Consider the following 27586-nt stretch of genomic DNA (forward strand, 5'->3'; position numbering starts at 1 on the left):
CCCTGCCTGACAAGAGCAGGCAGAGGGGGGCGTGGCTAGGGCGGGAGTGGGCGTAAGAAGATGGGCATGTGGGCGGGAATAGGGGCCCAGATTTTCTGAAAGGAAAATCTGGCAACCTACCCCAGGCAGCTGCTCTAACCATTAGGCTACTCCTCCACTCCTCTGTGTCTGTGTCATACTCATCAGAGGCTATAAAGGCCTTATTGTGAAGTAACTCACAGAGAGCACTGAGCAACAGCGTATGGGCTACAGATGTCTTGCAAGAGGAAAGTAACAGAGGTCTAACATGAAGGATAAGTTACATGCACAGTTATTAACGTACAAAATGGATGAAGGCAGCACTCCATCCAATGACAAGAGTTTTGTGCCTGACACAAGTAATAAACGGCAAAGGCCTTGCAGCCAAAGATAGACCTGTGTTTTTTTTAGGTGGGTCTATGCGGCCACTACACTTAGCCAGCCACTTTCCAATATTCATCGGGTTGCTGGCTATGTTGCATGGGATATTTAGCTTTCTCCCGCAGAATAGTGGCAGTTAGCCAGCTGAGGGGTATTTAGCCAGCTGGGATACATTCCCAGCTGGCTAAATACCATTGAATATCGAGAGGAATGTGTGTTAACACTAATGCTCACTAATGTTGCAGCATATGTCAGTAACTTGAGCTGGTATATACTGCTTAATATAAGCCTTGGTGGTATACATTTTAATGCTAAAAAGTACTTGCTAAGTTCTGTTTCTGTCCTGATGCAGTTTTTTATAGCTGCTGTTTTTACTATATTAAAACATGAATCTGATTTTCACTTGCACTTCTGCCTAGCAGCTTATATCCGATTTCGGAGAGCAAGATTTTACTCTACATTATTACTCCTGATTTGACATCCCTGTCGGTTTTGAGGAGGCAGAAGCCTTTTTTTTTTTTAAGGAAGCTAAGATGCTCAGAAAAAAGCCCAAAACAAGAGAAAAGAGCTCTCTTTATTTTTCAGCTTAGAATGATATTAAGATTACTTCACACTGAAGAAAAAAAAGTTAAGGCGGCATTAAAAAAAAAAACTTAGGGCTCCTTTTACAAAGGCGCGGTAGCAGTTTAACGCACGTAATACTGCGCGCTAAACCGCTGGCTGCGCTAGCCGCTAACGCCTCCTCTTAAGCAGGCAGTAGTTTTTAGGCCAGCGCGGGGGTTAACGCTTGATGAAAAGTTGTGCGCCTTAACCCCGCTAGCGCGGCTTGATAAAAGGAGCCCTTAGTCATGGCTTTTATTTCACGAGTTCACTTTTTTTTTTTATCAAATAAACGGAACACTCACGTTGCTGAATATTCAAACAAGCCATAGTACGGGTTGAACATCTCCTTGGATAAAAGGAAAAACCATTCTCTGGCCACACCCCCATAGTCAAGTCCTTTTTCTGACTCAAATTCAATCCACAGTCTGGCTTTCAGGACATCGGGCCTCTTCACAGACATAATCCTTCTGTACGATTCCTCAAATATATTATTTCTGTGAAGCTTCATTTCAAATCGATTTGGTATGTCAGCCTGGCAGGGGGGAAGGGGAAAAAAAAAAAAAAAAAAAGATAGCACAGTGTCCTAAAATTTATTAAATGTTCCCTTCCACTAATAATATTGATGATGATGAGAGCTCCAAGCAGCAGGGCTTCTGGAGAGCCTGCGATAAATAGCAATTAGCGTCCCGGTTCAATAATGCAAAATTGCTCAAATTGCTTCCTTCCAGACCTTCTCTATCCTGGGGGCAATCACTCCATATGACTCCCAGCCTGGCAACTTCATTGCTCATTAGTCAGTGCATGAGGTCAAGCAGCCCACATATCACAAGAAACAAGACGCAAGAGCTCTAAATATGATCTTCAAAAACATTTGCATTTTCATTTTTGATCTGCACACTTGAGTGCTAGGCACATTAAATTACTCACAGGTTTCTTTAACTTCTTCCTAAAGTAGTCGTATTTCTGTTTGAATTCTCTTGAATAGGGAACAGCCTGAAAAAGTAGGCATGCAAATAAATTGCATTACAACTAATACAGAAACACAAAAAATTATGGCAAACAAAGGCCATATATGGCTTATCTAGTCTGTTTAATACATACAGGGTATCAGTGTTTTTTTGTGGAGTTTTTTTTTTTCTTTTTTTAAGAGACCAATGACTGTGGCTAGTCCCTATGCAGGACATGAATTGTACTGAAGATATGAGGTGAACATTTTCTGAGGTCTCTTTTTTTAACAACAATTTTTGTGTTATTGCATGCGGAGGTCTTTCTGTTATAGTTGCCTTTTACTATTATACTATTGTTCGATTTTGCTTGATATATGTATAGTAGTAGTTCATTTTTATATTGTTAATTCTAAATATAACGTGCCTTACAAGTTCTACAACGTGAATTCTCAAGGGCTTTTAAAAGTGCTCAAACGATCAGAATTCAAAAGCTTACTACTTACTGGGCCAGTGATAGCTGGGTTCTGCAGTCGAGGATCTTCCCATTGGGTAATTTTAGTATCTGTAATTTAAAATATAAATTACTGAACTTCCCTTACACACTTTATAGTTACATTTTATTTGACTATATCCCTTAAATTTTCCAAAATAATATTTAAGGGTTAGGAAACAACTAGGCAAGCTTTGTCAAGGAGTCAAAATCCCAGCACACCATTTAGTTACAAACATCCATTCAAGAAAATGCAAATCAGCATCTGACCTATATGTGTTTTCTTTCATTTGTCATATTAACATGGACAAACAGAACCTTACCTTGATAACCAAGCTACCTGTATTGACTGATCAAATTTTCATTTGATTAGTCTTTCCCTTGAACAATTTATATATTTTCATTGCAGATCTACTGGGACTCTTAAAAACTGCTCAACCTCTATGAATGCCCATGGAAAATCCTCAGAAAGATTAATAGGGATGAATTTTATTTTGGGACAAGCACAGCATTTAGGTGACCATCAAATTTGATTAGAGAAATACTGCTTTACTGAAAGCTTCATCCGCACTAAATATATAGCTCCACTTAAACTATAAATACTTGGAGATTCTAAATATTATTGGTTGGAGATTTACATTTTTTTCCCCAGAATTAGAATGTGCCTGAATCTAGGCCTACGAGGACATGGCTACAGACAAACAAAAATATTAAAAGCATGTATTTACAGAAATGGTTTATTTTAAAACTGTATCAAGAAACAAAAAAATATAATGTAATAATTATTCAAAAAAATTAATACTCAATAAAATTTATAAGGGAAAAGAAAACACATGCTCAGAAAAGGCATACTGTAATGTTTTTTTCCTTTGTGAACTTTGGGTAGGGAGGAGGGAACAATATGGGGGCATCTGCCCACCCCTATTCCACATATTCTCAACGGTATCACCAATCCTATTACTACCTGCTTTTGATTAATGCAAAAAATTACCTGGCCGCCCCCCCCTCCCCAACCCCTGGAGAAATTCCTCCCTACACTATTTTATTAAATAATTTTAAAAAAATGATTAAATTGCATTTAGTTAGATCCTGAACAGTTTTTTGCTCAGTATTGAAGATTGTACTCTGATTTTGCATATTTCCATGTTGTTCCCTATTCCTTCCATTAAAAAAAAAAAAAAAGCCCAGCCACGGGTTACTCAAACTGAGAAAATATGTTCCCGGGGATGGTGCCAAGGAGGGACTAGCTTTTATATAAATAGGGGTCATTATTCAGCTGGCAGTGCTCAGCGTTTTGCTGACTGCCACTTGCGTTATGCTTGGAAATTTAATGTCAGGCTACAGCATTGAATTTCTGGGTTTGCGGAGCCAGGTAAAACATAACCAGTAAAGTGCAGTATTCAGTACTTACACCATATATATTTTAAAAAATGGTCCAAATGGGGAATCAGTTTATATTCGAGTCCTCCTTCCCTACCCCCTGGATGTCCTATTTCTACCACTAGTGCTGCCTGATTCACGATTCAAATTGGTTCTCCAATTCACTTCGAATCGATTCAAAACAAACAAACAAAAAAAATCGGCTTCCTGATTCGGCTTCCCCTCTCCCCTGGCCCTCTAAAGCAGGAGCGGCAGCACTGCTCTTGCTGGCCGGCTGCTGCCGCATCTGCTTTAGAAGGCGAGGGGGGGGATCAGTCGGGAAGTGCTGCTGTTGGCCTCCCCACACCATTTACCTTATAGGAGCAGCCTGCAAACAAGATTGCAGTACTAGCGATCTTTGCACTGCTTCTGAGCTGTTTTCTCCGCTGCGATCCTGCCTCTGACGTCAAAGGAGGACGGGACCGCGGCAGAGGAAACAGCTCCGAAGCAGTGCAAAGATCGCTAGCACCGCGATCTTGTTTGCAGGCTGCTCCTATAAGGTATACGGTGCGGGGAGGCCAGGGGAGAAGCCGGACACCAGTGGGAGGCCAGGGGGAACACGCAGGGCTTGCGGGGGGGAGAAGTCCTTCAGAGTGGGGGGTGGGACAGGCCTTCAGGGGTGGGAAGCAGGCTTTTAAGGGGGGGACAAGCCTTAAAGGGGGGGAGACTGGACTGCAAGGGGGAGACTGGACTGCAAGTGGGGGCAGGCCTTCAAGGGGGACAGGCAGGCCTTCAGGGTTGGATGCAGGCCTTTAAGGGGGTGAACAAGCCTTTAAGGGGGGGACAGGCCTTCAAGGGGGGAGACTGGACTGCAAGGGGGAGACAAGACTGCAAGCAGGGGCACAAGAGATGGTGTGGAGGAGGGGGATAGAGATACTAGATAGGAGGGTAGTTGTGAAAAGAAAGGGAGAGATGGTGGACCCTGGGGTTGTGGGGAAGGAGGGACAGATGCTGGATGAAAGGGTAGTTAAGAAAAGGTGGATCTGTGGAGGGAGACGAAAAAAGGAAAGATGCCAGACCTTCTGGGGAGAGAAGGGAAATGGAAGGGGAGGCAGAGATGGCACAGAGAAAGAAGAAAGAAAGAGATCCTGGCAAGCAAGTTATCAAAAGACAACCAGAGCCTGGGACCAACAAAATTTGAATAATGACCAGACAACAAAAGGTAGAAAAACTAATTTTATTTTCTGTTTTGTGGTTACAATATGTCAGATTTGAAATGTGCATCCTGCCAGAGCTGGTGTTAGACCGAAACGTGAGCTAGGATTTAACAGAGAGAGAAAATGTATTTTTTGTTTGTTTCCACCACAGCGCCAGTGTGGGTAGGAGAGGGCAAAGGGGATGAAGAGGCTATAAAATAAACCCACCAGGATGTTTGAAAAACAAACAAACACTCAATTGGGAAGGAAAATTGAATCGAAAAACCAATTCAATAGGCTGAATCGAATTGAATTTTTTTTTCCTGAATCGGGCAGCACTACCTACCACCTTCACACCTAGTAGTGTCCCTCCTCTGCTGCTGTTAGCACCCCCCACAAACCAGCAAAGTTCCTGCCTTCATCTCCCCCCCCTGACTAACCCCTCAGAACTACCATGCTTCCCTGGTGATCTAGCCACGACTTCCAGTAGTCTCATGAGGCTGCAGCTGAAAGTCACGGCAGACATTTTCACAGCTTAGAGTGCATGGGCAGAAGCAAGTGAGAATCGCTCCTGTCCCAACACACATCTAGACCTGGGGGTTCTTCCACGAGGTCTGGGAGGGAGGTTAGTTGGAAGGGGTGAACCACGTCTGTCTATGGGGAACACTGCCAGTTTGTGAGAGGGGCATTGATGATTTGATAACTCTACTGGGAATGGGGGGAGCAGTTGATGGCAGTGGTGGTTGCAGCAGCAGTGAGGGGAGGGATCACTACTGGGAAGGAGGGTGATAGAATTCCAGACACCACAGGGGATGGAAGGGAAGGAATGGTGGAATATAAACCCTCAGTTTATATTCAAGTTACCATTTTTCCACTAAAAAAGGGGAGCAAAAATGATCTCAGTTTATATTTGGATGGGTTTATATTTGAGTATATACAGTAAATGGCTATGAGGTACCATATAAAGACATGACTGACTTTTATACAGGCCTATTTATGTGGTTAACACGGTTAACCTGGTGGATTAACTGCTGAATATTGGCACTTAACTGGCCCAAGTGCTGACTCTGCCCACGGAATGCCCCCAAAATAGCTGGTTTAGACATAGGTGCTAACTGGACATTTTCAGTGGCCCTAACCGGTTAAGTGTCACTGAAAATGACTGGTTAGCCCCAAACAGGCTATTCACTGTTTTCTATTAAAAACTATCGTGAATGTGGTGAAACCGCGAATTACATGGTGGGAGACCTGGCCTGTTCCTCAAGGAGAGGCAAAACACGGTGAAGTAAGTGCTAGAATCAGCTATTTTTCTCTGTAAACGCTTGAAATCAGCGATTTCTCTATGCAAGCTGATGTAATTTGGGGGGAGGAGCCAGCAAGCTAAAAACCGTGAATAATCAAAACTGCGAATGCTGAAACCGTGAATACGGAGGGAGAAGTGTAGTAGTTATTTAACTATATATAAACACATTTATATATCTATACTGTACACACATACACATCGGCTGTGTATACACTTGCATGCCTTTACAACCTTACACATGTATGTTTGTATGCAAACATTTGAGACCGAATTGACATTTACAAAATAAAGTGTTCCACTGGAATCCAATGAGAGTTTCATAAGTGTATTTATTTAATCTAGAATTAGAGCCAGAGGTCTCATTCAGCGCAGCAGCCACAGAGCTCATTTCATAAGAGACTTTATTGGCTTGTTATGTCTATATCTTTATATTTATATCAGAGGTGCATAGTATTCATTATCCCAGGACAAGCAGGCAGCATATTCTCTACATGTGGGTGACGTCATCTACGGAGCCCTGACGCGGACAGCTTTTCAAGCAAACTTGATTGAAGATTCAAGTTTGCTGTGCTGCACCACGCATGTGTGTGCCTTTCTGCTCCACTAGAGGGCGCATCCCCTCTTCGTGGTCTTCAGTTCTAAAGTTTCCGCGGAGCCAGAAAGTCCTATTCTTTTTCACTCCGTTCCAACGTGCCTTCTAGCACCCCGGTGTGATCAGCTTCTGTCGCTCGCCGACCCTCATCGGTGGTGCATCTTGTGCCTGGGGGCTGACCATCCCACTGCCTCCTGCCTCCGGTGTGCTACTTTCCAAGCTCGTGCTCTGCGCCGCCGTCGGGCCGTATGACGGACTTTTCAACCGTGGAGCAGCCCTCGGTCTCGGCCTCAACGTCGGCCTCGGCCCCGGCCTTGACCTCGGCCTTGGCCTCCTCAGCCCTGCCTCGGATGTCCTCGACCTCGAAGACCTCGGCCTCGAAGTCCTCGGCTCCAGCTAAGTCACCTCTTTCTTCTTCAGGTTCAACGCCAGCGAAGAAGTCATCCTCGGGGGCTCTGGCCGGGCAAGAGGGGGTGCCCTGCCCCTAGCCCCAGCTAAGCCCTCCAAGCCTTCGGGGTGTGCCTCCACCACGCGGGAATACTCAATGTTGAGGTCACTCTCGGTGGAGTGCACTACGGCGCCCGATATGCCTTCGATGCTGTCGGTGCCTGTTTTTCAGGACATGCTCAGAGCCATGATATCCTCGGAGCTCTCCTCGGCGTTGGCCCACCTGCAACCGGCCTCGACCTTGCGTGTGACGGACCAGCCTGAGCCTCGCGTTGAGGCCCCTCGGGGCAAGGTGCGCCGCTCCCTGCGTCTCTCTTCCTCTGATTCCTCGCCCCGAGCCTCGAGACGTTCCTCGCCCTCAGGCGCCTGGAGGTGAAGTGCCAGTCGAAGCCTGCTTTGACCCCGTCCCGGCGGCTGGCTAAGTGCGCCAAGGATTCTCCCCCAAGATGGAGTCGTTCCCCGGCGGTACGCGCTGCCGGGCCCCTCTGGGTTTCGGAGTTGTCTTTCTCCAATCTCTGGTTGCTTTTGACTCCTCCTCGGTCCGGGGCTCCGGGCCGAGGAGCTTGGACTTCTCTGGGGGGGGGGGTCCGGGGACCCATCCCCGAGCCGTCGGAGGTTTTCAGTGCCTCGCACCCCGGGATCTTCCCCGAGGGGCTCCTCGAGGTGCCGTCGGTCCTCGACCCCTGTGTGCGGTGTTCTGGGGTTCGGGGCGCGGGGGAGCTGAGAGGGAACCTGCTATTCTCGGGAAGCTTCCCCCTCTTTTTCAGCTGCACGGCGGTCCCGTTCAGCCACCCCACCTGAGGACCGGGGGACGCTGTCCGTCCTCTTTCACACAGTTCGTGCAGGACATGGGGCAGGCTCTCCAACTAGATCTCCAAACGGACTCCAAGTACACAAAGGAGTTTTTGGAGGAGCTTGATATGCCATCTCCGCCCCGGGAGTCTCTTCGGCTCCCTTTGAACCCGGTGCTCCGGCAGGCCTTTATCCGCAACTTGGAGACCCCTTACGCGGTCACTGCGGTTCCGTCCAAAATGGAATCTAAATATAGGACGGTTCCCTGCCCGGGGTTTGAGCGAGCGCAGTTATCTCACCAGTCTTTGCTAGTTGAATCCTCGCTCAAGAAGTCTCACCCATCCCGCGTTTCGGCGGCGGTCCCACTGGGACGAGAGGGACGGACTATGGACAAATTTGGGCGGAAACTTTACCAAAATTCTATGATGGCAAACCGTGTACTGAACTATTCGTTCACTTTCACTTCCTATCTCAAGTTCCTGGTCCGGTCTTTGCCCGCCTTTCAGGACGACTTGCTCGCCTCCCGCCGGGTTGCGTTTGGGCAGCTGGCTGATTCTCTGTCCCAGCTTTGCCTCCATCTTTTTCATGCGGCGTATGACGCATTTGAGCTCTCGTCTCGTGTGTCCGCTTTTGCGGTAGCCATGCTCTGGCTGGTTGACATGGATCCTAACCTCCAGGATCGCCTGGCTAACCTTCCCTGCGTGGGGAACGAGCTATTCGACGACTCCATCGAGGCGGCTACTAAATGCCTTTCGGAGCATGAGCGGTCTTTTGCTTCCCTGGTGCGACCCAAGGCAAAGCCGACTCCTTCGATGGCTTATCGTGCTCCTCCTCGGAGGTACCCCCAGAAGTCGACCCCGGCTTTTTCGCGCCCGCCTCCAAGACATCAGCAGGTGCATTCCCGGGCTTTGCCGAAGTCTCAGCCGCGGCTAAGCCTGCCCCGTCTTTTTGACGGTCTGGGCGGATGGGGGCGGGCCCCCTCCGTGCTATTTTCGGACCCCCTTCCCATCGGGGGCCGTCTCAGAGCCTTTTACCTCAGTTGGGAACGCATAACATCGGATGCGTGGGTCCTCGGCGTGATTGCCACCGGGTATTCCCTGAATTTCCGGGAGTTGCCTCCCGACAGTCCACCAAGTGCGTGTCCTTCCAATCAGGCGCAGTTGCCCCTGCTTCTCTTGGTGGCTCGGGCCCTTCTTCGCCTGCGGGCGGTGGAGGAAGTTCCCCCTTGTCAACAGGGGCGGGGTTTTACTCCAGATACTTCCTGGTCCCCATGAAAACCGGGAACCTACGTTCAATCTTGGACCTCCGGCGCCTCAACAAGTTTCTGGTTCAGGAGAAGTTCAGGATGCTCTCTCTTTCGGTTCTCTATCCCTTGCTGGATGAAGGGGACTGGCTATGCTCCCTCGATCTGAAGGAGGCCTATACCCACGTTCCGGTGCATCCAGCTTGTCGCCGGTTCCTTCGGTTTCAGGCGGGGGACCTGCACCTCCAGTACAGGGTCCTCCCGTTTGGGCTGGCTTCGTCCCTGCGAGTCTTCACAAAGTGTCTTGTAGTGGTGGTGGCGGCGGCCCTGCGGTCCCGGGGCCTTCAGGTGTTCCCCTACCTTGACGACTGGCTGATCAAGGCCTCGTCGAGGGAGGGGGTTATCTCAGCAACCCAACAGACTATTACATTTCTTCAGAGTCTGGGGTTCGAGGTAAACTTTCCAAAGTCCCAGTTGTGCCCCTCGCAATCCCTACAGTTCATCGGGGCCGTGCTGGACACGGTTCGCCTTTGTTCATTCCTGCCTCCCCCTCGGCAGGCTGCTCTCGTCTGTATGAGCGAGCAGATTTCTCTGCTGTCCTCGGTCTCAGCGAAGTGGATGATGATTCTCTTGGGACACATGGCCTCCATCGTCCATGTCACGCCATTTGCCCGGTTGCACCTTCGAATCCCTCAGTGGACCCTGGCCTCTCAGTGGCGTCAGGACCAGGACCCCGCTTCCAGTCTCATTGCGGTGACTCCTTCTTTGAGGCGCTCGCTCCATTGGTGGACCAACTCTTCAAATCTTTCCAGGGGTTTGCTCTTTCTCGCACCTCTGCACCACAAGGTCCTGACCACAGACTCTTCGGAGTATGCCTGGGGGGCTCATCTCGATGGTCTGCGGACCCAGGGTCTGTGGTCGGTGAAGGACCGTCGCTGTCACATCAACCTGTTGGAGCTTCGGGCCATTTATTTGGCCACTGTGGATTTTCGCCATCTGCTTCGGGACCGAGTGGTCCTGGTGCACACGGACAATCAGGTGGCGATGTATTACGTCAACAAACAAGGGGGTACGGGGTCCCGGTCTTTTTGCCGGGAGGCCCTTCGCCTTTGGGATTGGGCGATTCACCACAACATCTTTCTTCGTGCGGTTTACATCCAAAGAGAGCGAAACTGTCTGACGGACAAGCTGAGTTGCCTTCTGCAGCCGCACGAGTGGTCGCTCCATTCCCGGGTCTTGCGTCAGGTGTTCGAGCGGTGGGGGACCCCTCTGATAGACCTGTTTGTTTCCCCCCTCAATCACAAACTGCCTCTCTTCTGTTCCAGGATGTACTCCCCGGATCGTCTCGAGGCGGATGCCTTCTTCCTCGCTTGGGAGGGGAAGTTCCTTTATGTGTTTCCCCCTTTTCCTCTGATTTTGCGAATGCTGGTGCATCTCAAATCGACGCATGCCACTCTGATCCTAATTGCTCCTCGGTGGTCTCGGCAGCCGTGGTTTTCCCTGCTTCTTCAACTCAGTGTCAGGGAGCATCTTCTTCTGCCTGTTTTTCCCTCTCTGCTGTCTCAGAGTCGGGGTTTGCTGTTGCATCACAATCTGCAGTCTCTACATCTGACAGCTTGGTTCCTTTTCGCCTGACTTCTTCTGTTCAGTTCTCTCAGTCGGTCAGGGAGGTTTTGGAAGCCTCTCGAAAGGTTTCGACTAGGCTCTGTTATTCCCAGAAGTGGACTAGATTCACTTCCTGGTGTTCTTCGAATCATCTGGAACCCTTGTCTGCTTCTGTGTCCTCGGTTCTGGAGTATTTGCTTCATTTGTCCCAGTCTGGTCTTAAGACAAATTCTATTCGGGTGCATCTTAGTGTGATTACTGCCTTCCATCAGCAGCTTGATGGGAAGTCCCTTTCTGTCCACCCTTTGGTTTCTCGTTTCATGCGGGGACTCTTGAATGTTCATCCACCTCTCAAGCCTCTTCCTGTGGTTTGGGATCTCAATGTGGTTCTTGCGCAACTTATGAAACCTCTGTTTGAGCCTATGGATAAATCTCATTTGAAGTTCCTTACTTGGAAGGTTATCTTCCTGCTTGCGCTCACCTCTGCACGTAGGGTGAGTGAGCTGCAGGCTTTGGTGGTGGATCCGCCTTTTACTGTATTCCATCATGACAAGGTGGTTCTCCGCACTCATCCCAAATTTTTGCCTAAGGTGGTGTCTGATTTCCATCTCAATCAGTCCATTGTTCTTCTGATCTTTTTTCCCAAGCCCCATTCTCATCCTGGGGAAGTGGCGCTTCACACTCTTGACTGTGGCGCAGTGGTTGAAGCTACAGCCTCAGCACCCTGGGCTGCTCCTTGTGACCCTGGGCAAGTCACTCAAATCCTCCATAGCCCCAGGTACGTTAGATAGACTGTGAGCCCACCGGGACAGATAAGGAAAAATGCTTGAGTATCTGATTGTAAAAAAACCGCTTAGATAACCTTGATAGGCGGTATATAAAAACCTAATATACTTGAAACTGTAAGAGGGTGTTGGCTTTTTATCTTCAATGCACTCAGTCTCATCAGAAGGTTCTTCAGTTGTTTTTGTCCTTTGATTTCCAAGCGCACCTTGTCCAACTGGTTGGCTGCTTGTATTTCCTTCTGCTACGCTCAGGCTGGTCTCGCGCTGCATGGTCGGGTCACGGGACATAAGGTCCGAGCGATGGCGGCTTCTGTTGCTTTCCTCAGGTCCATGCCTATCGAGGAGATCTGGAAGGCTGCCACTTGGTCTTCGGTTCATACCTTTACCTCACATTACTGTCTGGATACTTTGCCCAGGAGCGAAGGCCGGTTTGGCCAGTCGGTTTTACGTAATCTGTTTTCCTAAATTGCCAACTTCCCTCCGTCCCTTTTTTGGTTAGCTTGGAGGTCACCCACATGTAGAGAATATGCTGCCTGCTTGTCCTGGGATAAAGCACAGTTACTTACCATAACAGGTGTTATTCAGGGACAGCAGGCAGATATTCTTGCAACCCTCCCACCTCCCAGGGGTTGGCTTCTTTGCTGGCTATCTGAACTGAAGACCACGAGGAGGGGATGCGCCCTTTAGTGGAGCAGGAAGGCACACACATGCTTGGTGCAGCACAGCAAACTTTAATCTTCAATCAAGTTTGCTTGAAAAGCTGTCCGTGTTGGGGCTCCGTAGATGACGTCACCCACATGTACAGAATATCTGCCTGTTGTCCCTGGATAATACCTGTTATGATAAGTAACTATGCTTTCTCAGGGGCTTTATATGTCTGATTTTCAAGATAATTAAGATGTTCAAATCAACCTGGCTCTCAAATCAAGCTTACGCAAACACACCTGAGTATTTGCTGTCAAAAATCAGATCATAAGGCAGCTTACAAGTTCAAAAATAGAAATTATGGAATCGCAGCATAAAATACAACATAGAATATAATCCCCATACCACCACCAGAGCTCACTAAGGGGTCTACCTCTTTGGTAGCACCAAGTCAGCAGCATCCTGCCTCCTTGTAGTGAATTTTTCTAGTCTGGGTAGTGACAGCATCCTGAAAATAAGGCTACTGCGGTCCTCAAGAATTATCCTTACACCTCTGATAACTTTCAAGATTTCAGAATCGCTACTTTTTAAAGCCATAGTCTGGGTTTCACTTTCTAACCTTTTGCTATGAATATTTATAACGTAGTTGAATGAACTGATTTAGCAGCTGAATTTCCATATTTAGCTTAACCTGAAGACTATAATAGTGGCCGAGCAAATTTTGTTTTGGTGCTGAAAGTGGCCCAAAATACATGTTTGGCCTGGAACCAAAACTTTATACTGGGTCCCCTTGCTATCCCTCCCTCCCCTGTACACAGAATGAGCCTCCCCATTGGACCTACCTCCATCCCCTGGTAATCTAGTCTAGTAGGGAATTAGGGCAGGATCAATTCCCAGTCACTTCTGCCTGTGCTGGCTCTAATCTCAAAATGATTGCCGTGGCCTCCATTTGCAGTCTCACAAGACTGTCACTGGAGATCATGACAGCCAATTTGGCAGCCGACTGGACATAGGCAGGAGCAACTGAGGATTGTTCCTGCCCCGACTACCACCAGACTACCAGGGGATAGCTGGCAGGGGAAGCTCATTCCTTCTTCCGAGAGAGAGAGGCTCATTCTGTACATTTGAGGAGGGAAGCAGAGGGCTCATTATATGCAGGGCTGAGTTGTGTGAGGCCTTAATAGCCAGATTCAGCTTCAGCTAAAATCTAGTGACAGATTTTGGTCAGATTCAGTTTTGGCTACTCTCTACCGAAGACTTAGCCTACTTGTGGACCTCAAAGATGAGAATTATGCATCCCTGATGTATTTATATTTATCTATCTATGAAGCATAGGTGCCTGTTACCACACCAAGATTCATATTTACAGTAAAACCTTGGATTGCAAATAACTTGGTTTGCAAGTATTTTGCAAGACAAGCAAAACATTTTATTAAATTTTAACTTGATAAACAAGCAATGTCTTGCAATACAAGTACACTTTCTGTACAAGACGGTATGCTTGTTAAATGATGTGAAAATTTATAAAAAAAAAAAATACAAGTACATATAGTATACACACATCACATCATCACAATTGAGCCGATGGTTCTTCTCGCTCTGACGCTGCAGGAGTGTAGTGACTGCTCTAAACAAGCAAGGTCTTGCAATATGAGCACATACAGTATTTTGTATTAAAGTTTTTGGGCTGTGGAACAAATCGTCTAAGTTTCCATTATTTCTTATGGGGACATTCACTTTGATATGCGAGTATTTTGGATTACAAGCATGGTTTCGGAACGAATTATGCTCGCAAACCAAGGTTTTACTGTACTAAAGAAACTCCAAGGAGGGGAGGGGGGAGATTAGATATACTTAAATACTGATCTCATCTTATCCGTAAGAGGGCAACAAAAGAAATAGGATCATGATAATACTTTGTAACTGTTACACTTGACTAATTTAAAAAAACAAAAAACAAAACCACACTTCTTGGCAGTACTACTGCTACAAGGAACAAAGCCTCTGGAGCAATTCTAGCTCACAAGACCAACACTTACTGGCCATCCCCTCATTAAAAGTTATTAATATGAGGCGTCACACTATTTTTTCTATAACCGCTCCTCAGTCCTGGAATGACCTCCCATTATATATAAGAGAGGAAAAGAATTTGGACAAATTTAAGACCAAACTTAAGAGTTTTCTCTTTAAAGCTGCTTTTAGTGATTAAATCATAATGCTTTTGTTATTATAAACTATATTTGTTTCCCCTCCTAATGTTTTTACCTTAAATATATTGAATTAAACACTGATTGTAATCCCTTAATAATTTTCCCTTTTATTTTGATATCGTATGTATTAGTTACTTAATTTAATTGATTTAAACTTTGTATAGGAATGTTTGTATTTGTCATTTTAATTTGCCTAGATTTATGTCTGTGTGATTTGTTACCCATATTTGGCTATTTTAGCAATTGTACATCGCCTAGAACTTGGAATAGGCGATTAATCAAATTATATAATAAACTTGGAAACTCAATGTGTTTCTTTTCCAGCATGAGTGGGAAAGTGCCCTAAATTTTAAGTTTTACAGCACGTCCTCCCTGAGCAATATCTTGCAATCAATACATAAAAAGAGTTCAATTAGTTCATTTTTCTTTTAAAGGAACCCCCCCCCAAAAAAAAAAAAAAAATACCAGTCAAACATATCATATTACACACTTGGGTAAGGAACAATGCAAACCTGAAAACAAATGCCATGTGATTTTAGCAATGGAATAGGATATGTATTAATGTGTTTTGTGCATTTCAACATGCTACAGGCAGAAAATAAGATCAGAACTGTCATTTCACCCCAAGACCCAAATTAGCATGGCCCAGAATCAAAACTAGACTGCCCTTCAAGATCCTACTTCTTTCCCCTCTGTTCATTTAAAAGCGGCCTTGTGGTTTTACATCATTCAGATCCAGTCTTATTTTTAACTAGCATATGCTTTATATCTTTCAGTGCAAGTCAGTTATGTGTTCACAAATGATCCACAAAAACGCCACAGGAAAAATGTTAATGCTTCACAAGATCAAATATTAATACAAGGAAAAACTAGATGAGCAAACTGCTAGTGATTGTACAATACCGTAAGAGGGAACTAAAGCTCTGGTAGCAATGTCTTCACATAACACTTGGCATCCTAAATAAGAAGTAAAATCATACTTTTGCTTAAAAATTCTTATTCCTCATTCCTGTAGCCGTACCTTTACATATAAATTTGGTGCTTACTTACTGTGGTCTATGTAGAATGTCCGCCCGTCCAAATGTATTCTTTCCTCCCAACCAGGCTGGCAAACAAAAGAGAAAATATAGCCAATGTCACAATTTATTACAAAAGGGCTAAGAAAAAAAAATCATTTCAACTGGTACTTTTTCCACATTGAAACACTGAGGTGAAAGGCAATTCAAATGGTACTTATGTCCCTTCTGTAGAAAATCAAGGAAAAAGCCACTGGTGGACACCGTCTCAAAGATGACCTACCATCTACCCACCAAACCTTGGGAAGGTCCATGAGGTTGCAGTTGTAAGGTGAAATGAACCTTGAGAAAGGTGATGAGGAGCTTGCTGTCTTTTTTTTCACCCAAAAAATTTTTTATTAAATTTTAAATTTGTCATAATTGAAATATAAAATGATAAAAAAAATAAATAAATATAAAATAAACTAACCAACCATCAGGGTTGTCCTAATATAATGAAAACAAACATTACGTTACTCCTTCATATTCATTAAGCAGTTCCAAAGGTTCATAGTCATATGTGCGCAAGACAAATGCGCGCAGTCAAATACGTGCCGATAATGAAGTGCAGGATACATGCACGCAGGTCTATATCGCGCAAGTGAATAGCACGCAAGAGAAATGCACGCGGACACATGCGCACAGGCTATTATCGTGCTAGACAATAATGTGCAAGTCAAATGTGCACAGGTCTCTTATCGCGCAAGACAAATACATGCGGACAAATGCACGCAGGTCTATATTCAGTATTGTGTTTCCATTTACTTATTTATATCGAGGTCCTTTGCCGCTAGTGCCTCCTTCCTATGCTCCCAGTGTCTCCTTCCTATGTGTTTAGTGCCCCCAGCGCCTCCTTCCTATGCCCCCCGTGTTCCTTCCTCTGACCCCAAGCTAACCTGCTTCATCCCTCTCCCCCTTCCCTTCTGGTCTTGCCATGCACGATTGTCTTGCCCATGCGCGTGAATGTCTCTCATTTTATTGTCTCGCGCTCATTTATCCTGCGCGTGATTACTTTGTGTGTAATTGTGTTGCGCTCAGTTATCGTGCGTGTAATTGTAGTTGCGCACAATTGTATTGCACTTCATTATGTTGTGCTCAAATGTCCATGCATATTTGACTGCGCGCATTTGTCTTGCGCAGTTTTGACTTGCCACTGTTCCAAATTATTTTAAATTTCTTCGTATTGCCACACTTAATTGCATATATTTTCTCATATTTACTATATAAACAGATCATGTTCCACCATATATTATAATCCAATTTAGAGGAGTCTTTCCACTATTGCAATCACTATTAAATTCTTATTTAACTGTTTATTATATATATGTAATGTAGATTTTAGACCATATTCACCTAAAACAATTATCCCATTAAGTTAGTGGTTCTGTTATTGATAGTAAATCCGACACAGTTGACCATAACTTATTCCAATATGACGCAACATATAGGCAGTTAAATAACATATGTTCTAAAGCACTGTTCTTCAAGTGCTGGTCCGCAGAAAATTCCTGCCGGTCAGCACAGGGCCAGCAAGATCGGATTGGGGCCATCAGCAGCATCTGGGCTGCAACGGCGATGAGCAGCATCGGCGCCCCCCCCCCCTGTGACCCAATTCAAGATCGGCAACGGGCCCCCTGGCACTCAAGTTCGGCAACGGGACTCCTTCTCCCCTCGGCATCAACAGCACTTCAGATGGTCAACGCGGTGCTCAGCCGAAAGCTTCCCTCTGACTCAGCTTCCTGTTTCCGCTCAGAGAGTTCGAGTCAGAGGGAAGCTTTGGACTGAGCACCGCATTGACGATCTGAAGTGCTGTTGATGCCGGAGGGAGAAGGAGGCCCGTTGCCGATCTTGAGTGTCATCGCAGGGGGGGAGGGGAGGCATTGCCAATCTTGTTGCCAAAATCGGAAAGAAAGGTGAGAGAGATGAGCCTGTGGTGGATGGAGAGATTGAGAGAAGGGGGCAGATGATGGAAGTGGGGGGAAAGAGAGAGAAGGGAGTGATGATGGAAGTGGGGAGAAGGGAGAGCAAATGCTGAATGGAAGTGGAGAAAGAGAACACATACTGGATGGAAGGAGGGATAAAGAAAAAGGACTTATGCTGGATGAGGGAAGAAGATAGAGTTAGTGAGATAGTGGAGGGGTGAAGGAAAGGGGTGCATGTTGTGGGTAGACACAGTGAAAAGAGGGAAACTGAGGACTGCATAGTAAGAAAGAATTTAATTTAGACGGAGGCAGAAAATAAAGAAGGAAGACCAGAGAAGGAAAGGGAAGAGAGAGAGGAGAGAGAGATGCCAGAGAACGGGGAAGGAGACAGAGATATCAGATCTGAGCGGAGGAAATGAGAAGAGAGAGTTGCTAAAAACCACATGGGGGAGGGAAAGAGAGATGAAAGGAGAAAGATGCCAGACCATGAGGGAATAGATGGAAGATGATGAATGCCAGACCAAAGGGGGGTCTACAGGAGAGATGGCAGGGGGAGACAGACAGTTTCTGGAAGGGGCAGACAGTGGATGGAATGGGCAGATGCTGGATTGAAGAGACAGGGCAGACGCTGGAAGGAAAAGAGTGAAAAGAAGATAAAAGCAGAAACCAGAGACAACAAAAGGTAGAAAAAAATCATTTTATTTATATTTTGTCATTAGAATATATCAGATTTGAAATATATATATCCTGCTAGAGACATAACTGGGGACTGCAAAGCCCAGGCAGTGCTTCTTTAGCTTCTGCAGTATTCTGTTAGCATGATATTTCTGTGTAGCATTCTGTAATAATTTGGCTTGTTCAGTTTTCTTGATAGTAGAGGGGATATATGTGAAGGGGAGGGAAGACAGGGGTTTTGTTGGACCTTGCTCTGTATATTTGTATTTATAAAATGACAATTGTACAGAATATTGTTTCTTTTCATACTTTAATAAAATACGTTCGATATAAAATCATAACTGAGGCTTGTGCAGATGGGATCAGATGGTTTGCGGGGACCGAGATCGTGGAGACGGGGCAGAAATGTGTTTTTTAACTTTCAATCTTAGTAGTTTGCCGGTCCACAAAATAATTCTTTTATTTCTGCCGGTCCACGGGTGTAAAAAGGTTGAAAAACACTTTTCTAAAGTTCCAATTCCTACTTTACAAGGCCAACAAATATTTCATTTAGAATTATCTAATTTAGCTAGTCCAAAATGATTGCTGTCCTTAAATGACTTTTCATCTATAGAAATGTATAAGTGCAATATGTATGCAGCGTCCATCTGATTCATGTGGTTTGCATGGTGAGTGTTAATATTTGTAAGAATGGGACTGCAAAAGACTTAAAGCAAAGTCCCACCCCTAACCAAGCTATATGTCCAGCATTTGACCTATAAGTTACTTCAGGGGAAATTCTGCCTAACTACACAGCATAATTTGTGCTCAATTTTCCGCCTGCACAGAATCCTGCACTTACTATGCAGAACTCTATGCAGGTGCAAATGCTAGTCGCTTGCCTCTATTTCCCTTTCTCCTCCCTGCCCCTATTGCATGGCAAGAGGAGGTGGCATACGATACACTTTGGGCCATGTCCTTTTCTTTGCCATAGGCCCAATTGTTGATTTCAGCTGGAGTATAGCCATATGGTTCAAATGAGTAGACAGATCTAGGATGGCAGAGGAGGAGGATACAGCCTGATGTGTGCCCCCACCCCCCACAGAAAGACTACATCATCAGCTTGCCTTAGAACACAACAACATGAAATATTGGGGACTTTCCATTCAAATAGCTATGTTAGGATATACAAGGCCCTCCCACACCTGGCCCTTTCTCATTGGCCTAGGTCAGGGGTAGGCAATTCCGGTGCTCGAGAGCCGGAGTCAGGTCAGGTTTTCAGGATATCCACAATAAATATGCATGAGATAGATTTGCATCTCAAGGAGGCAGTGCATACAAATCCATCTCATACATATTCATTGCGGATATCCTGAAAATCTGACCTGGCTCTGGCTCTCGAGGACTAGAATTGCCTACCCCTGGCCTAGGTTAACTCTATCTCTGCAATCCCCCCCTATTCTTTGGGTACCTTATTGGTCCATCTCAACACAGGCCATCAGCCCTTTACAAAAAATTGTTAGCTTATCTGGGTCACCATGAACTCAGGTACCAAGTCTTTTCCAGGGGACAATATCATGTTGCCCTGCAACATATATCTCACGTTGGCTATGCCTCGGTTCTTCTCAAACATATACTTTATTGGGTTCCAAGTCAAATAATGTGATTTGGGAAAATAACTGAATAGCAATTAAAGGTGAATACCATTCTAAAAAAAACAAACAAACCAGGCTTGCCACATAGGCCTTTCAGCCATCTCAGAGAAAGTCAACTTCTCTGTCTGCTATTTTATAAATAATTACATCTAACTCTCTATTCCTCTGTTAGCAGTTACCATTAAACATGTCAAGCCCTCACTATCTGCACACTACCACTGTAAGAGTTGAGTGTAACTTTTGATTTTAGTCAGGTAAAGCATGGTGGGGATGTGATGTAATGTAATGTAATGTAATGTAATGTAATTTATTTCTTATATACCGCTACATCCGTTAGGTTCTAAGCGGTTTACAGAAAATATACATTAAGATTAGAAATAAGAAAGGTACTTGAAAAATTCCCTTACTGTCCCGAAGGCTCACAATCTAACTAAAGTACCTGGAGGGTAATAGAGAAGTGAAAAGTAGAGTTAGAGGAAAAATAAAAATAAAATAAAATAAACATTTTAACAAGACAGCATTGATCTAAATACTTTGGAAGGTAGAAGAGAGGAGAGAAAGGAATAGAAGCAGAAGGGGGAGCCGTTGAACAGTAGAATTCTGGAGAAATTTAAATGATAGAAATAGAACAAAACAAAGACAAAAGGCAAAACAATAGATTAGATTAAAGATAAATCATAAGCTGGAAAGAAAAATAAAATAAAACTTTGTCTTCAATCCACGGTTTCAGCGTCAATGATGAAGTGGAGCAAGTAAGTTTAGGAGGAGCGAATGCGTGCAAATTCCTAAGTTAGCTGAATATTCCCATGGTGTTCCCTTCCCTGCTTCCACAGGTCTTTGGAGACCCATATTAAATAAAGATGAATCTGAAAACAAATTAGTTTAAGAAAATGTATTGACAAACAGCAAACATTGCTGAAGTCAATAAAGTTAAAACTGGGAAAAGACAAGATTTTAAAATTTAAAAACAATTAAAAGGTGGGAAAGGTGAGAAAGAGCTCGAAGCACTCTGAAAGGTAATGAAATGGTGATATGCTTTTGAATCTATTTCACTTGTTTGTGGATCCTCATCACCATTACCCTTCCTCTTAAAGGCTATCCAGATACACATTGCAGCATGGTGGAAAAAATGGAACTGGAAGCTGACAATGGAGGGGAAGATCACAAATAAAAAGCTGCATGTCTGATGAACAAAGGCCAAATGCATGGAACAAACTGCTTGAATCATTACATCAGGCGCCATCTCTGGCAGTATTTAAATCCAAGCTAAAAGCCCACTTTTTCAATGCTGCCTTCAACTCCTAACTCCCATTCACAATAAAATTACCTATGTCTATCCTTGCAGAAACTCCCCAACCCCTATATGGCCTGTCTGTCCAATTAGATCATTGGTCTCAAACTCAAACCCTTTATTGGGCCACATTTTGGATTTGTAGGTACTTGGAGGGCCTCAGAAAAAATAGTTAATGTCTTAAAGAAATGACAATTTTGAATGAGGTAAAACTCTTTATAGTTTATAAATCTTTCCTTTTAGCCAAGTCTTAATAGTAATATTGTAATTTATAGCTAGAGACATATGATCAAAAACTGTTCTATTTTACTTTTGTGATTATGATAAACATACCGTGGGCCTCAAAATAGTACCTGGTGGGCCATATGTGGCCCCCGGGCTGCGAGTTTGAGACCACTGAATTAGATTATAAGCTCATCTGAGCTGGGACCATCTATTGTGTATTGATTGTACAACAAGAAATGATAAATACACATAGTGAAGACATTTTGTGCTTGACCAGGAGAAATCTGAATTGTATATGAAACTAGATGGGGAGCCAATACGGTGACTTAAAAAGGTGTTATACAGTTGTCATGGCATGAAAAACATGGCACAATTGAATTTTAAATATACTTTAGAGAAGATATATAGTTCTGTGAGAAAAATTGAGAGGAACACTTTGTAAGGGGGAGGAGACGAGAGAATGGATAATAACTTTGTTAGCATGAAGAATATTTATGGACCACCATGAAGTTAAGATAAAAACTGTATCTGGTCCTAGCAGACATGTCAGAATAATGTAGTATATAGCATATAAAAATATAATGCTGATGCTTACAGGAAGAGGGCCCAAGTCGTTAGGATTTAAGGAGGCTTTTGTTCTCAAGTGCACTGGAAATTTCAGACGAGGATCTTCCTAAAACACAAACAAGAAGAAAAAGCACTCGTGGGTAAAAATATAGTTACATAATTCTAAATACAACATATTGCTTTAAAAAAAAATCACGCTCAAATTTGCACATATAATTTTTAGCATTATATAGAATTAGGAGCAATTTATTTGCTGGAAAATTAGGGCCTAGCTACTATTGTGTGTTAACGGTATAATGCATATTTTTGGTCAAAGAATGCATGTTAAATTACAAAAATCATGCATTGTTAGCCCTTAACCTGCACAGGGCTAAAAAACAAACATGCTTTAAGTAGGGTTACCAGATGTTTAGATTTCCCCAGACATGTTCAAAACCTGGCATTTTGTCCAGGTTTTGAAAAGAAATTGCATCAGGAGGGGACATCAGCTCATGCACTGGTGCCTTCCTGCCTGACAAACAGGCAGCGGGGGCTGGGCTGTGAGTGGAACTGGGGTATAACGGGGCAGGGATGGGTGGAATTGGGCGGACCTGCGGGGTGGGGTGGGGGGGCGAGTGTAGGGGTCCGTATTTTACTGATGTAAAATCTGGTAACAGTAGCTTTAAGTAATGATATCTCAAACATGCAAATACATACAAAGCAGCTCACTATTATACAAAATTAATACTACAGCTTGCCTTTGACTTCACCAGACAGTAACAACTTTGAGCAGGTGATATCTTTTTTTCTGCAGGAGTATTAGCTGTTAACGCACAGCCTGATGCTCCCAGGGAGTTTCTTAAGGAGGTTGATGTTCAGAGGCTTGCAACCCCCCACACACAAATTGCTAGCCTGACCCACCGTTCCTGACCGTTTTTTCAGCGTGTTCCAAATGTTGACCTGCAGGCTAGTGGGGGTGGGAGCAGGCGTGATCCCTGCTTGCTCTTGCCCTGACAACACCCAGGTTCAAAATGAAGCTGAAATTCATTAATGGCAGTCTCAAGGTACAGCTCATGATCCTTGGGACCAGAGACAATTTGGATTTTAGAATTTTTGGAATGGTGCACCAGTGGCTGTAGAGATTCATATTCGTCGACTGCTGCAGCCCTGTAGGCTTCGCTCTGCCACCTCCTGCCTTGCTGACATGACAGAGAAGCATGTGGGGCCACAGCAGGTAGCAAACACGAATCGCTGCGGCCACCAGCAACACCTCAGAGGTACACCAGTGTGAGGTAAGATGAAAAAAATTGAATTACGATCAGCATAGAGTGATGTCTTTAAAAGTGACTTTGGGGCCAAGTTTCACTTTTTATGCTAAAAGTAAGGGTTATTTTTGTACAAATTAATACTCTATAATAATAAAACGCTAAGCGTGCATGCGCACTCTTAACGCCGTGTTGCCTGATCTGTAGTTCCGTGGTCGGCAGAGTGCGCATGCACGCTTACCACGCATCTCTCTGTCTCGCAGCGGGACAAAGTTCATTTTTTTGTTCAAAGCCCCCACCGTGGACGTGCCAGAGTAAATCAGGGCGGTAGAAGGCCCCGAAGCAGCGTGTGTAGAGTGCTGCACATCCTGCTGGAATCGGCAGGTTTGTCGGGACCGCGGGAAGGGAAGGGAGGGGGGCAGTAAGGGAGCCAGCCAGACCGCGGGAAGAGAAAGGAGTGGTAGGAGAAACGCTGCTGCACAGGGAAGTGGTGTGGGGGGAGGGAAATGGAGGGGGAGGGAATGCTGCTGCTGTGGCTGCTGCACAAGGAAATGGAGGGGGAGGGAATACTGCTGTGGCTGCTGCACAGGGAAGTGGGGGGAGAGAAGTGCTGCTGCATAGGAGGCAGGGAGAGACAGATAGAAAGAAAGACAGACAGTGGGAGGAAGGGAGACAGAAAGAAAAGAAGAAAGACACAGGGGCAGGGAGAGACACAGAAAGACAGACAGACAAATGGGGCCAGGGAGAGAGACAGACAGAAAGAAAGAAAGACAGCGGGAGGGAAAGAGAGAGAGAGAAATAAAGACATATATTCTAGCACCCGTTAATGTAACGGGCTAAAATACTAGTATAACAATATTACAAAAAATAAAAAAATGTCCGTTTTTAGAATTTTGGATGAAGAATCTTGTACCTGTACCATTTGGCAGCTTGATCCCTAGTGATAGTTTCATGAGACTACCCCTATGGGGTTTTTGGTGCAATTCCGACTTAGGCACTAATGAGGCAAGAGGGAGTAAAGTTCATTCCTGACTCTGCCCATCAGGCAACAGGGAAATCTCTTGAAAACAAAAAATATATATACATCTGTTCTTTCATCTGAAAAACAACTTTTTGCATTTACGAGGTTTTGCAACTAAGTTCTTCAATTTCTTTGCAAGGCATAAAAAAGGCTGCTAAAAGTAACTACCAGTTGGACTATGAAGGCTTGTAACTATTAATTGTAAATTAGCACAAGGCTAACCGATACAAACAGAGGACTAATAATTAGGCAATTTTAAGATTTGTTGGGGGTGACAGGGTGGTGGTACAGCTGTACTAAAATTAGAAGTTTCTTCATAGTAATGCAATCGGCACCAACACAGCACCTTTTGGTAAACAAAACATACTATTTCAGACCCACTATAATCAGGAACAATTATACTGTGGGGGAAGCTGAGAATGAGACCGCAGTGCTGGATTACTAAGATTTTTCAAATGACTACAATCACGGCTAGTACTGGCAGGCATAGTGGCTCCATGCACTACTAATCCATCCATATAGACATTAGCAGCCTATTCCCAGTGTTCCAAATTTTAAAGGCGGCTGGAATGGACAACAACATATGGCTAAAGCCAGCCAGCATTAGAGAAAATGAGACTGATGACTGGAAAAAATCCACAAGCAATATACAGAGCTTGTAATAATGACAGAAGGCTCAGACTACTTGCCAAAAACAGGTCTCTCTCTCTACCCTTAAAATAGTCCTGACTGAAGATAAATTTCATATATTTGCTCAGAAGGATTCTGGGGCTATTGTTCGTTTGAATACTATAATCATCTTGAAATTAGGTCCATTTGTAATATTTTAGTATTCTGAGGGAATATTACATAAGAGCATAAGAATAGCCTTATTGGGTCAGACCTGTCTTCACGGTGGCCAATCCAGCTCCTGGCAATAACCCAAATAGTAGCTACATTCCAAGTGGTGGCTTCACCCATGTCTGTCTCAATAATAGACTAAGGACTTTCCCTCCAGGAAATTGTCCAAACCTCTCTTAAAACCACGGGGACAGGAAGCTGTAGCACAGGGAAAGCTTCTGGGGCTGCTGAAGGCAATGTGTTTACTTCATTCAAGTGCCTGAAGAGTGCAGGACTGCAGCGCTGGAAACAAAAAGTGCTGGATCCCTACAGGGGGTGGGGGGGAAGGGCAGAGAGAGTGGGAGGAGATGATGCGACATGGATGGGGAGGAAAGGGGAAGGGCAGAGAGAGTGGGAGGAAATGATGCGACATAAAAGGGGAGGAAAGGAGAAGGACAGAGAGGGAGGAGATGATGCGATATGAATGGAGAGGAAAGGGGAAGTGCAGAGAGAGGGAAGAGATGATGTGACATGGATGGGGAGGAAAGGGAAGGGCAGAGAGAGTGGGAGGAGATGGTGCGACATGGATGGGGAGGAAAGGGGAAGGGCAGAGAGAGTGGAAGGAGATGATGCGACATGAATGGGGAGGAAAGGGGAAGGGCAGAGAGAGTGGAAGGAGATGATGCGACATGAATGGGGAGGAAAGGGGAAGGACAGAGAGAGTGGGAGGAAATGATGTGATATGAATGGAGAGGAAAGGGAAGGGCAGAGAGAGGGAGGAGATGATGCGACATGGATTTAGAGCAGTGTTTTTCAACCTTTAAAAGAATTATTTTGTGGACCGGCAACTACTAGGACTAAAATTTAAAAACCCCTGTTTCCGCCCCATCTCCGCGAGCTCGGTCACCTCAGTAACTATAAAAAAATAGACAATTATATTGCAAAATATAGACAGCAGATACAAATTCTCAAAACTGATACGTTTTGATCACTAAATTGAAAATAAAATCATTTTTCCTACCTTTGCTGTCTGGTGATTTCATGAGTCTCTGGTTGCGTTTTTTTCTGTCTGTGTATCCTTTCATTTCTTTCTTTCTGCACTCAGGCCCAACAATTGTCCCTTTCTATTCCCTCCCTCTTTCCTTCCCATGTCTTTAGGGCTCCCATTGCTTCTTTTCCAAGTCCTTATTGCCCCTTCCTATGTCTTTAGTGCCTCCAGTGTCTCCTTACCATGCCTTTAGTGCCCCCAGTGCCTCCTTCCCATGTCTTTAGTGCCCCCAGCGCCTCCTTCCCATGTCCTTAGTGCCCCCAGTGCCTCCTTCCCATGTCCTTAGTGCCCATTCCTGTCTTTATTGCCCCCAGTGCCTCCTTCCTATGTCCCTCTCACTGCCTTCCACACTTTGTCCCACCCCCCACCCCTGAAGCCAGCCTGTCTACCTCTCTCCCTCCCTCCCTGGCCAAAGCCAGCCTGCTTGCCTGACTACCTCCTTCCCTCCTTGGCAGGCAAAAAAAAAAAAAAGCCTCCCTCCTTCCCTTCCCCTGCTCTTACCGCCCTGCTGCTAAACCCGACAGGAAATCTTCTTTCTGATGTCAATTCTGATATCAGAGAGGACGTTCTGGGCCAGCCAGGCAGTGATTGGCTGGCCCAGAACGTCCTCTCCAACGTCAGAATTGACGTTGGAAAGAAGATTTCCTGTCGGGTTTAGCAGCAGCATCAGCAATCTTGACGGCCCTCTGTGGACCGGCAGAAATTTCCTGCGGACCAGCATCGGTCCACGGTCCGGCGGTTGAAGAACAGTGATTTAGAGGAAAGGGAAAGGGCAGAGAGAAGGAGGAGATGATGCGATATGAATGGAGAGGAAAGGGGAAGTGCAGAGAGAGGGAGGAGATGATGCGATATGAATGGAGAGGAAAGGGGAAGTGCAGAGAGAGCAAGGAGATGATGGAACAACCTACAAAAACATAGTGACAGTAATCTAATCTGGATAAAGATTAGATTAGATTGAACACTTTCAAAATTAAGAAAACACTTCTAACCACACTATTTATCTGTAACTCCACAGAAAATTTGCTATCCACCAAAACTCCTAGAGTCTTTGTTGAAGATTCAAAATGATGCAAATTGATGGCCACATAAAAGTTACAATCAATCCAGGGATGGCTTGGAGAAGCCAATAAGATAATTTTTTTGCCTATTAATTTTCATTCTAAATGATGTTATCCACTGATCAACAGTATCTACTCTAGATTTTAGCTCTACAAAACAAATATACCGTAAATATAATTACTAAGGGCTCCTTTTACAAAGCCGGAGAAGTTCTTCTCACGTGGCAAATGCTCCAAAGCCCATAGGAACTGGATAGTCTTTGGAGCATTTACCATGGGGGAATTGCTACCGTGGTTTTGAAAAAGGGGACCTATGATTTTACTTTTTCCTCGACACACAATGGGGTCCTTTTATTAAGGCGTGCTAAATGCTAAAGCGCCCGTTATATTCTACGGTTGCCTTAGCATTTA

The 27586-nt window shown here is 44.9% G+C and overlaps 1 protein-coding gene across 13 annotated transcripts in view; it reads right to left on the reverse strand.

Moving 5' to 3' along the window:
• The window catches only part of NEDD4L (NEDD4 like E3 ubiquitin protein ligase), a 656466-nt gene that overhangs the window by 76222 nt on the left and 552658 nt on the right, over nt 1-27586 (reverse strand). For all 13 annotated transcript variants that reach the window (XM_033933707.1, XM_033933724.1, XM_033933698.1 and 10 more), the window contains 5 exons: nt 22014-22091; nt 15667-15721; nt 2453-2511; nt 1930-1995; nt 1305-1534 (listed from right to left, as the gene is read on the reverse strand). In XM_033933707.1, coding sequence (XP_033789598.1) covers nt 1305-1534; nt 1930-1995; nt 2453-2511; nt 15667-15721; nt 22014-22091 — 488 coding nt within the window. The remainder of the gene's footprint in view (nt 1-1304; nt 1535-1929; nt 1996-2452; nt 2512-15666; nt 15722-22013; nt 22092-27586) is intronic.

Source organism: Geotrypetes seraphini, chromosome 1, assembly GCF_902459505.1.
Source record: "Geotrypetes seraphini chromosome 1, aGeoSer1.1, whole genome shotgun sequence".
NCBI lineage: Eukaryota > Metazoa > Chordata > Amphibia > Gymnophiona > Dermophiidae > Geotrypetes > Geotrypetes seraphini.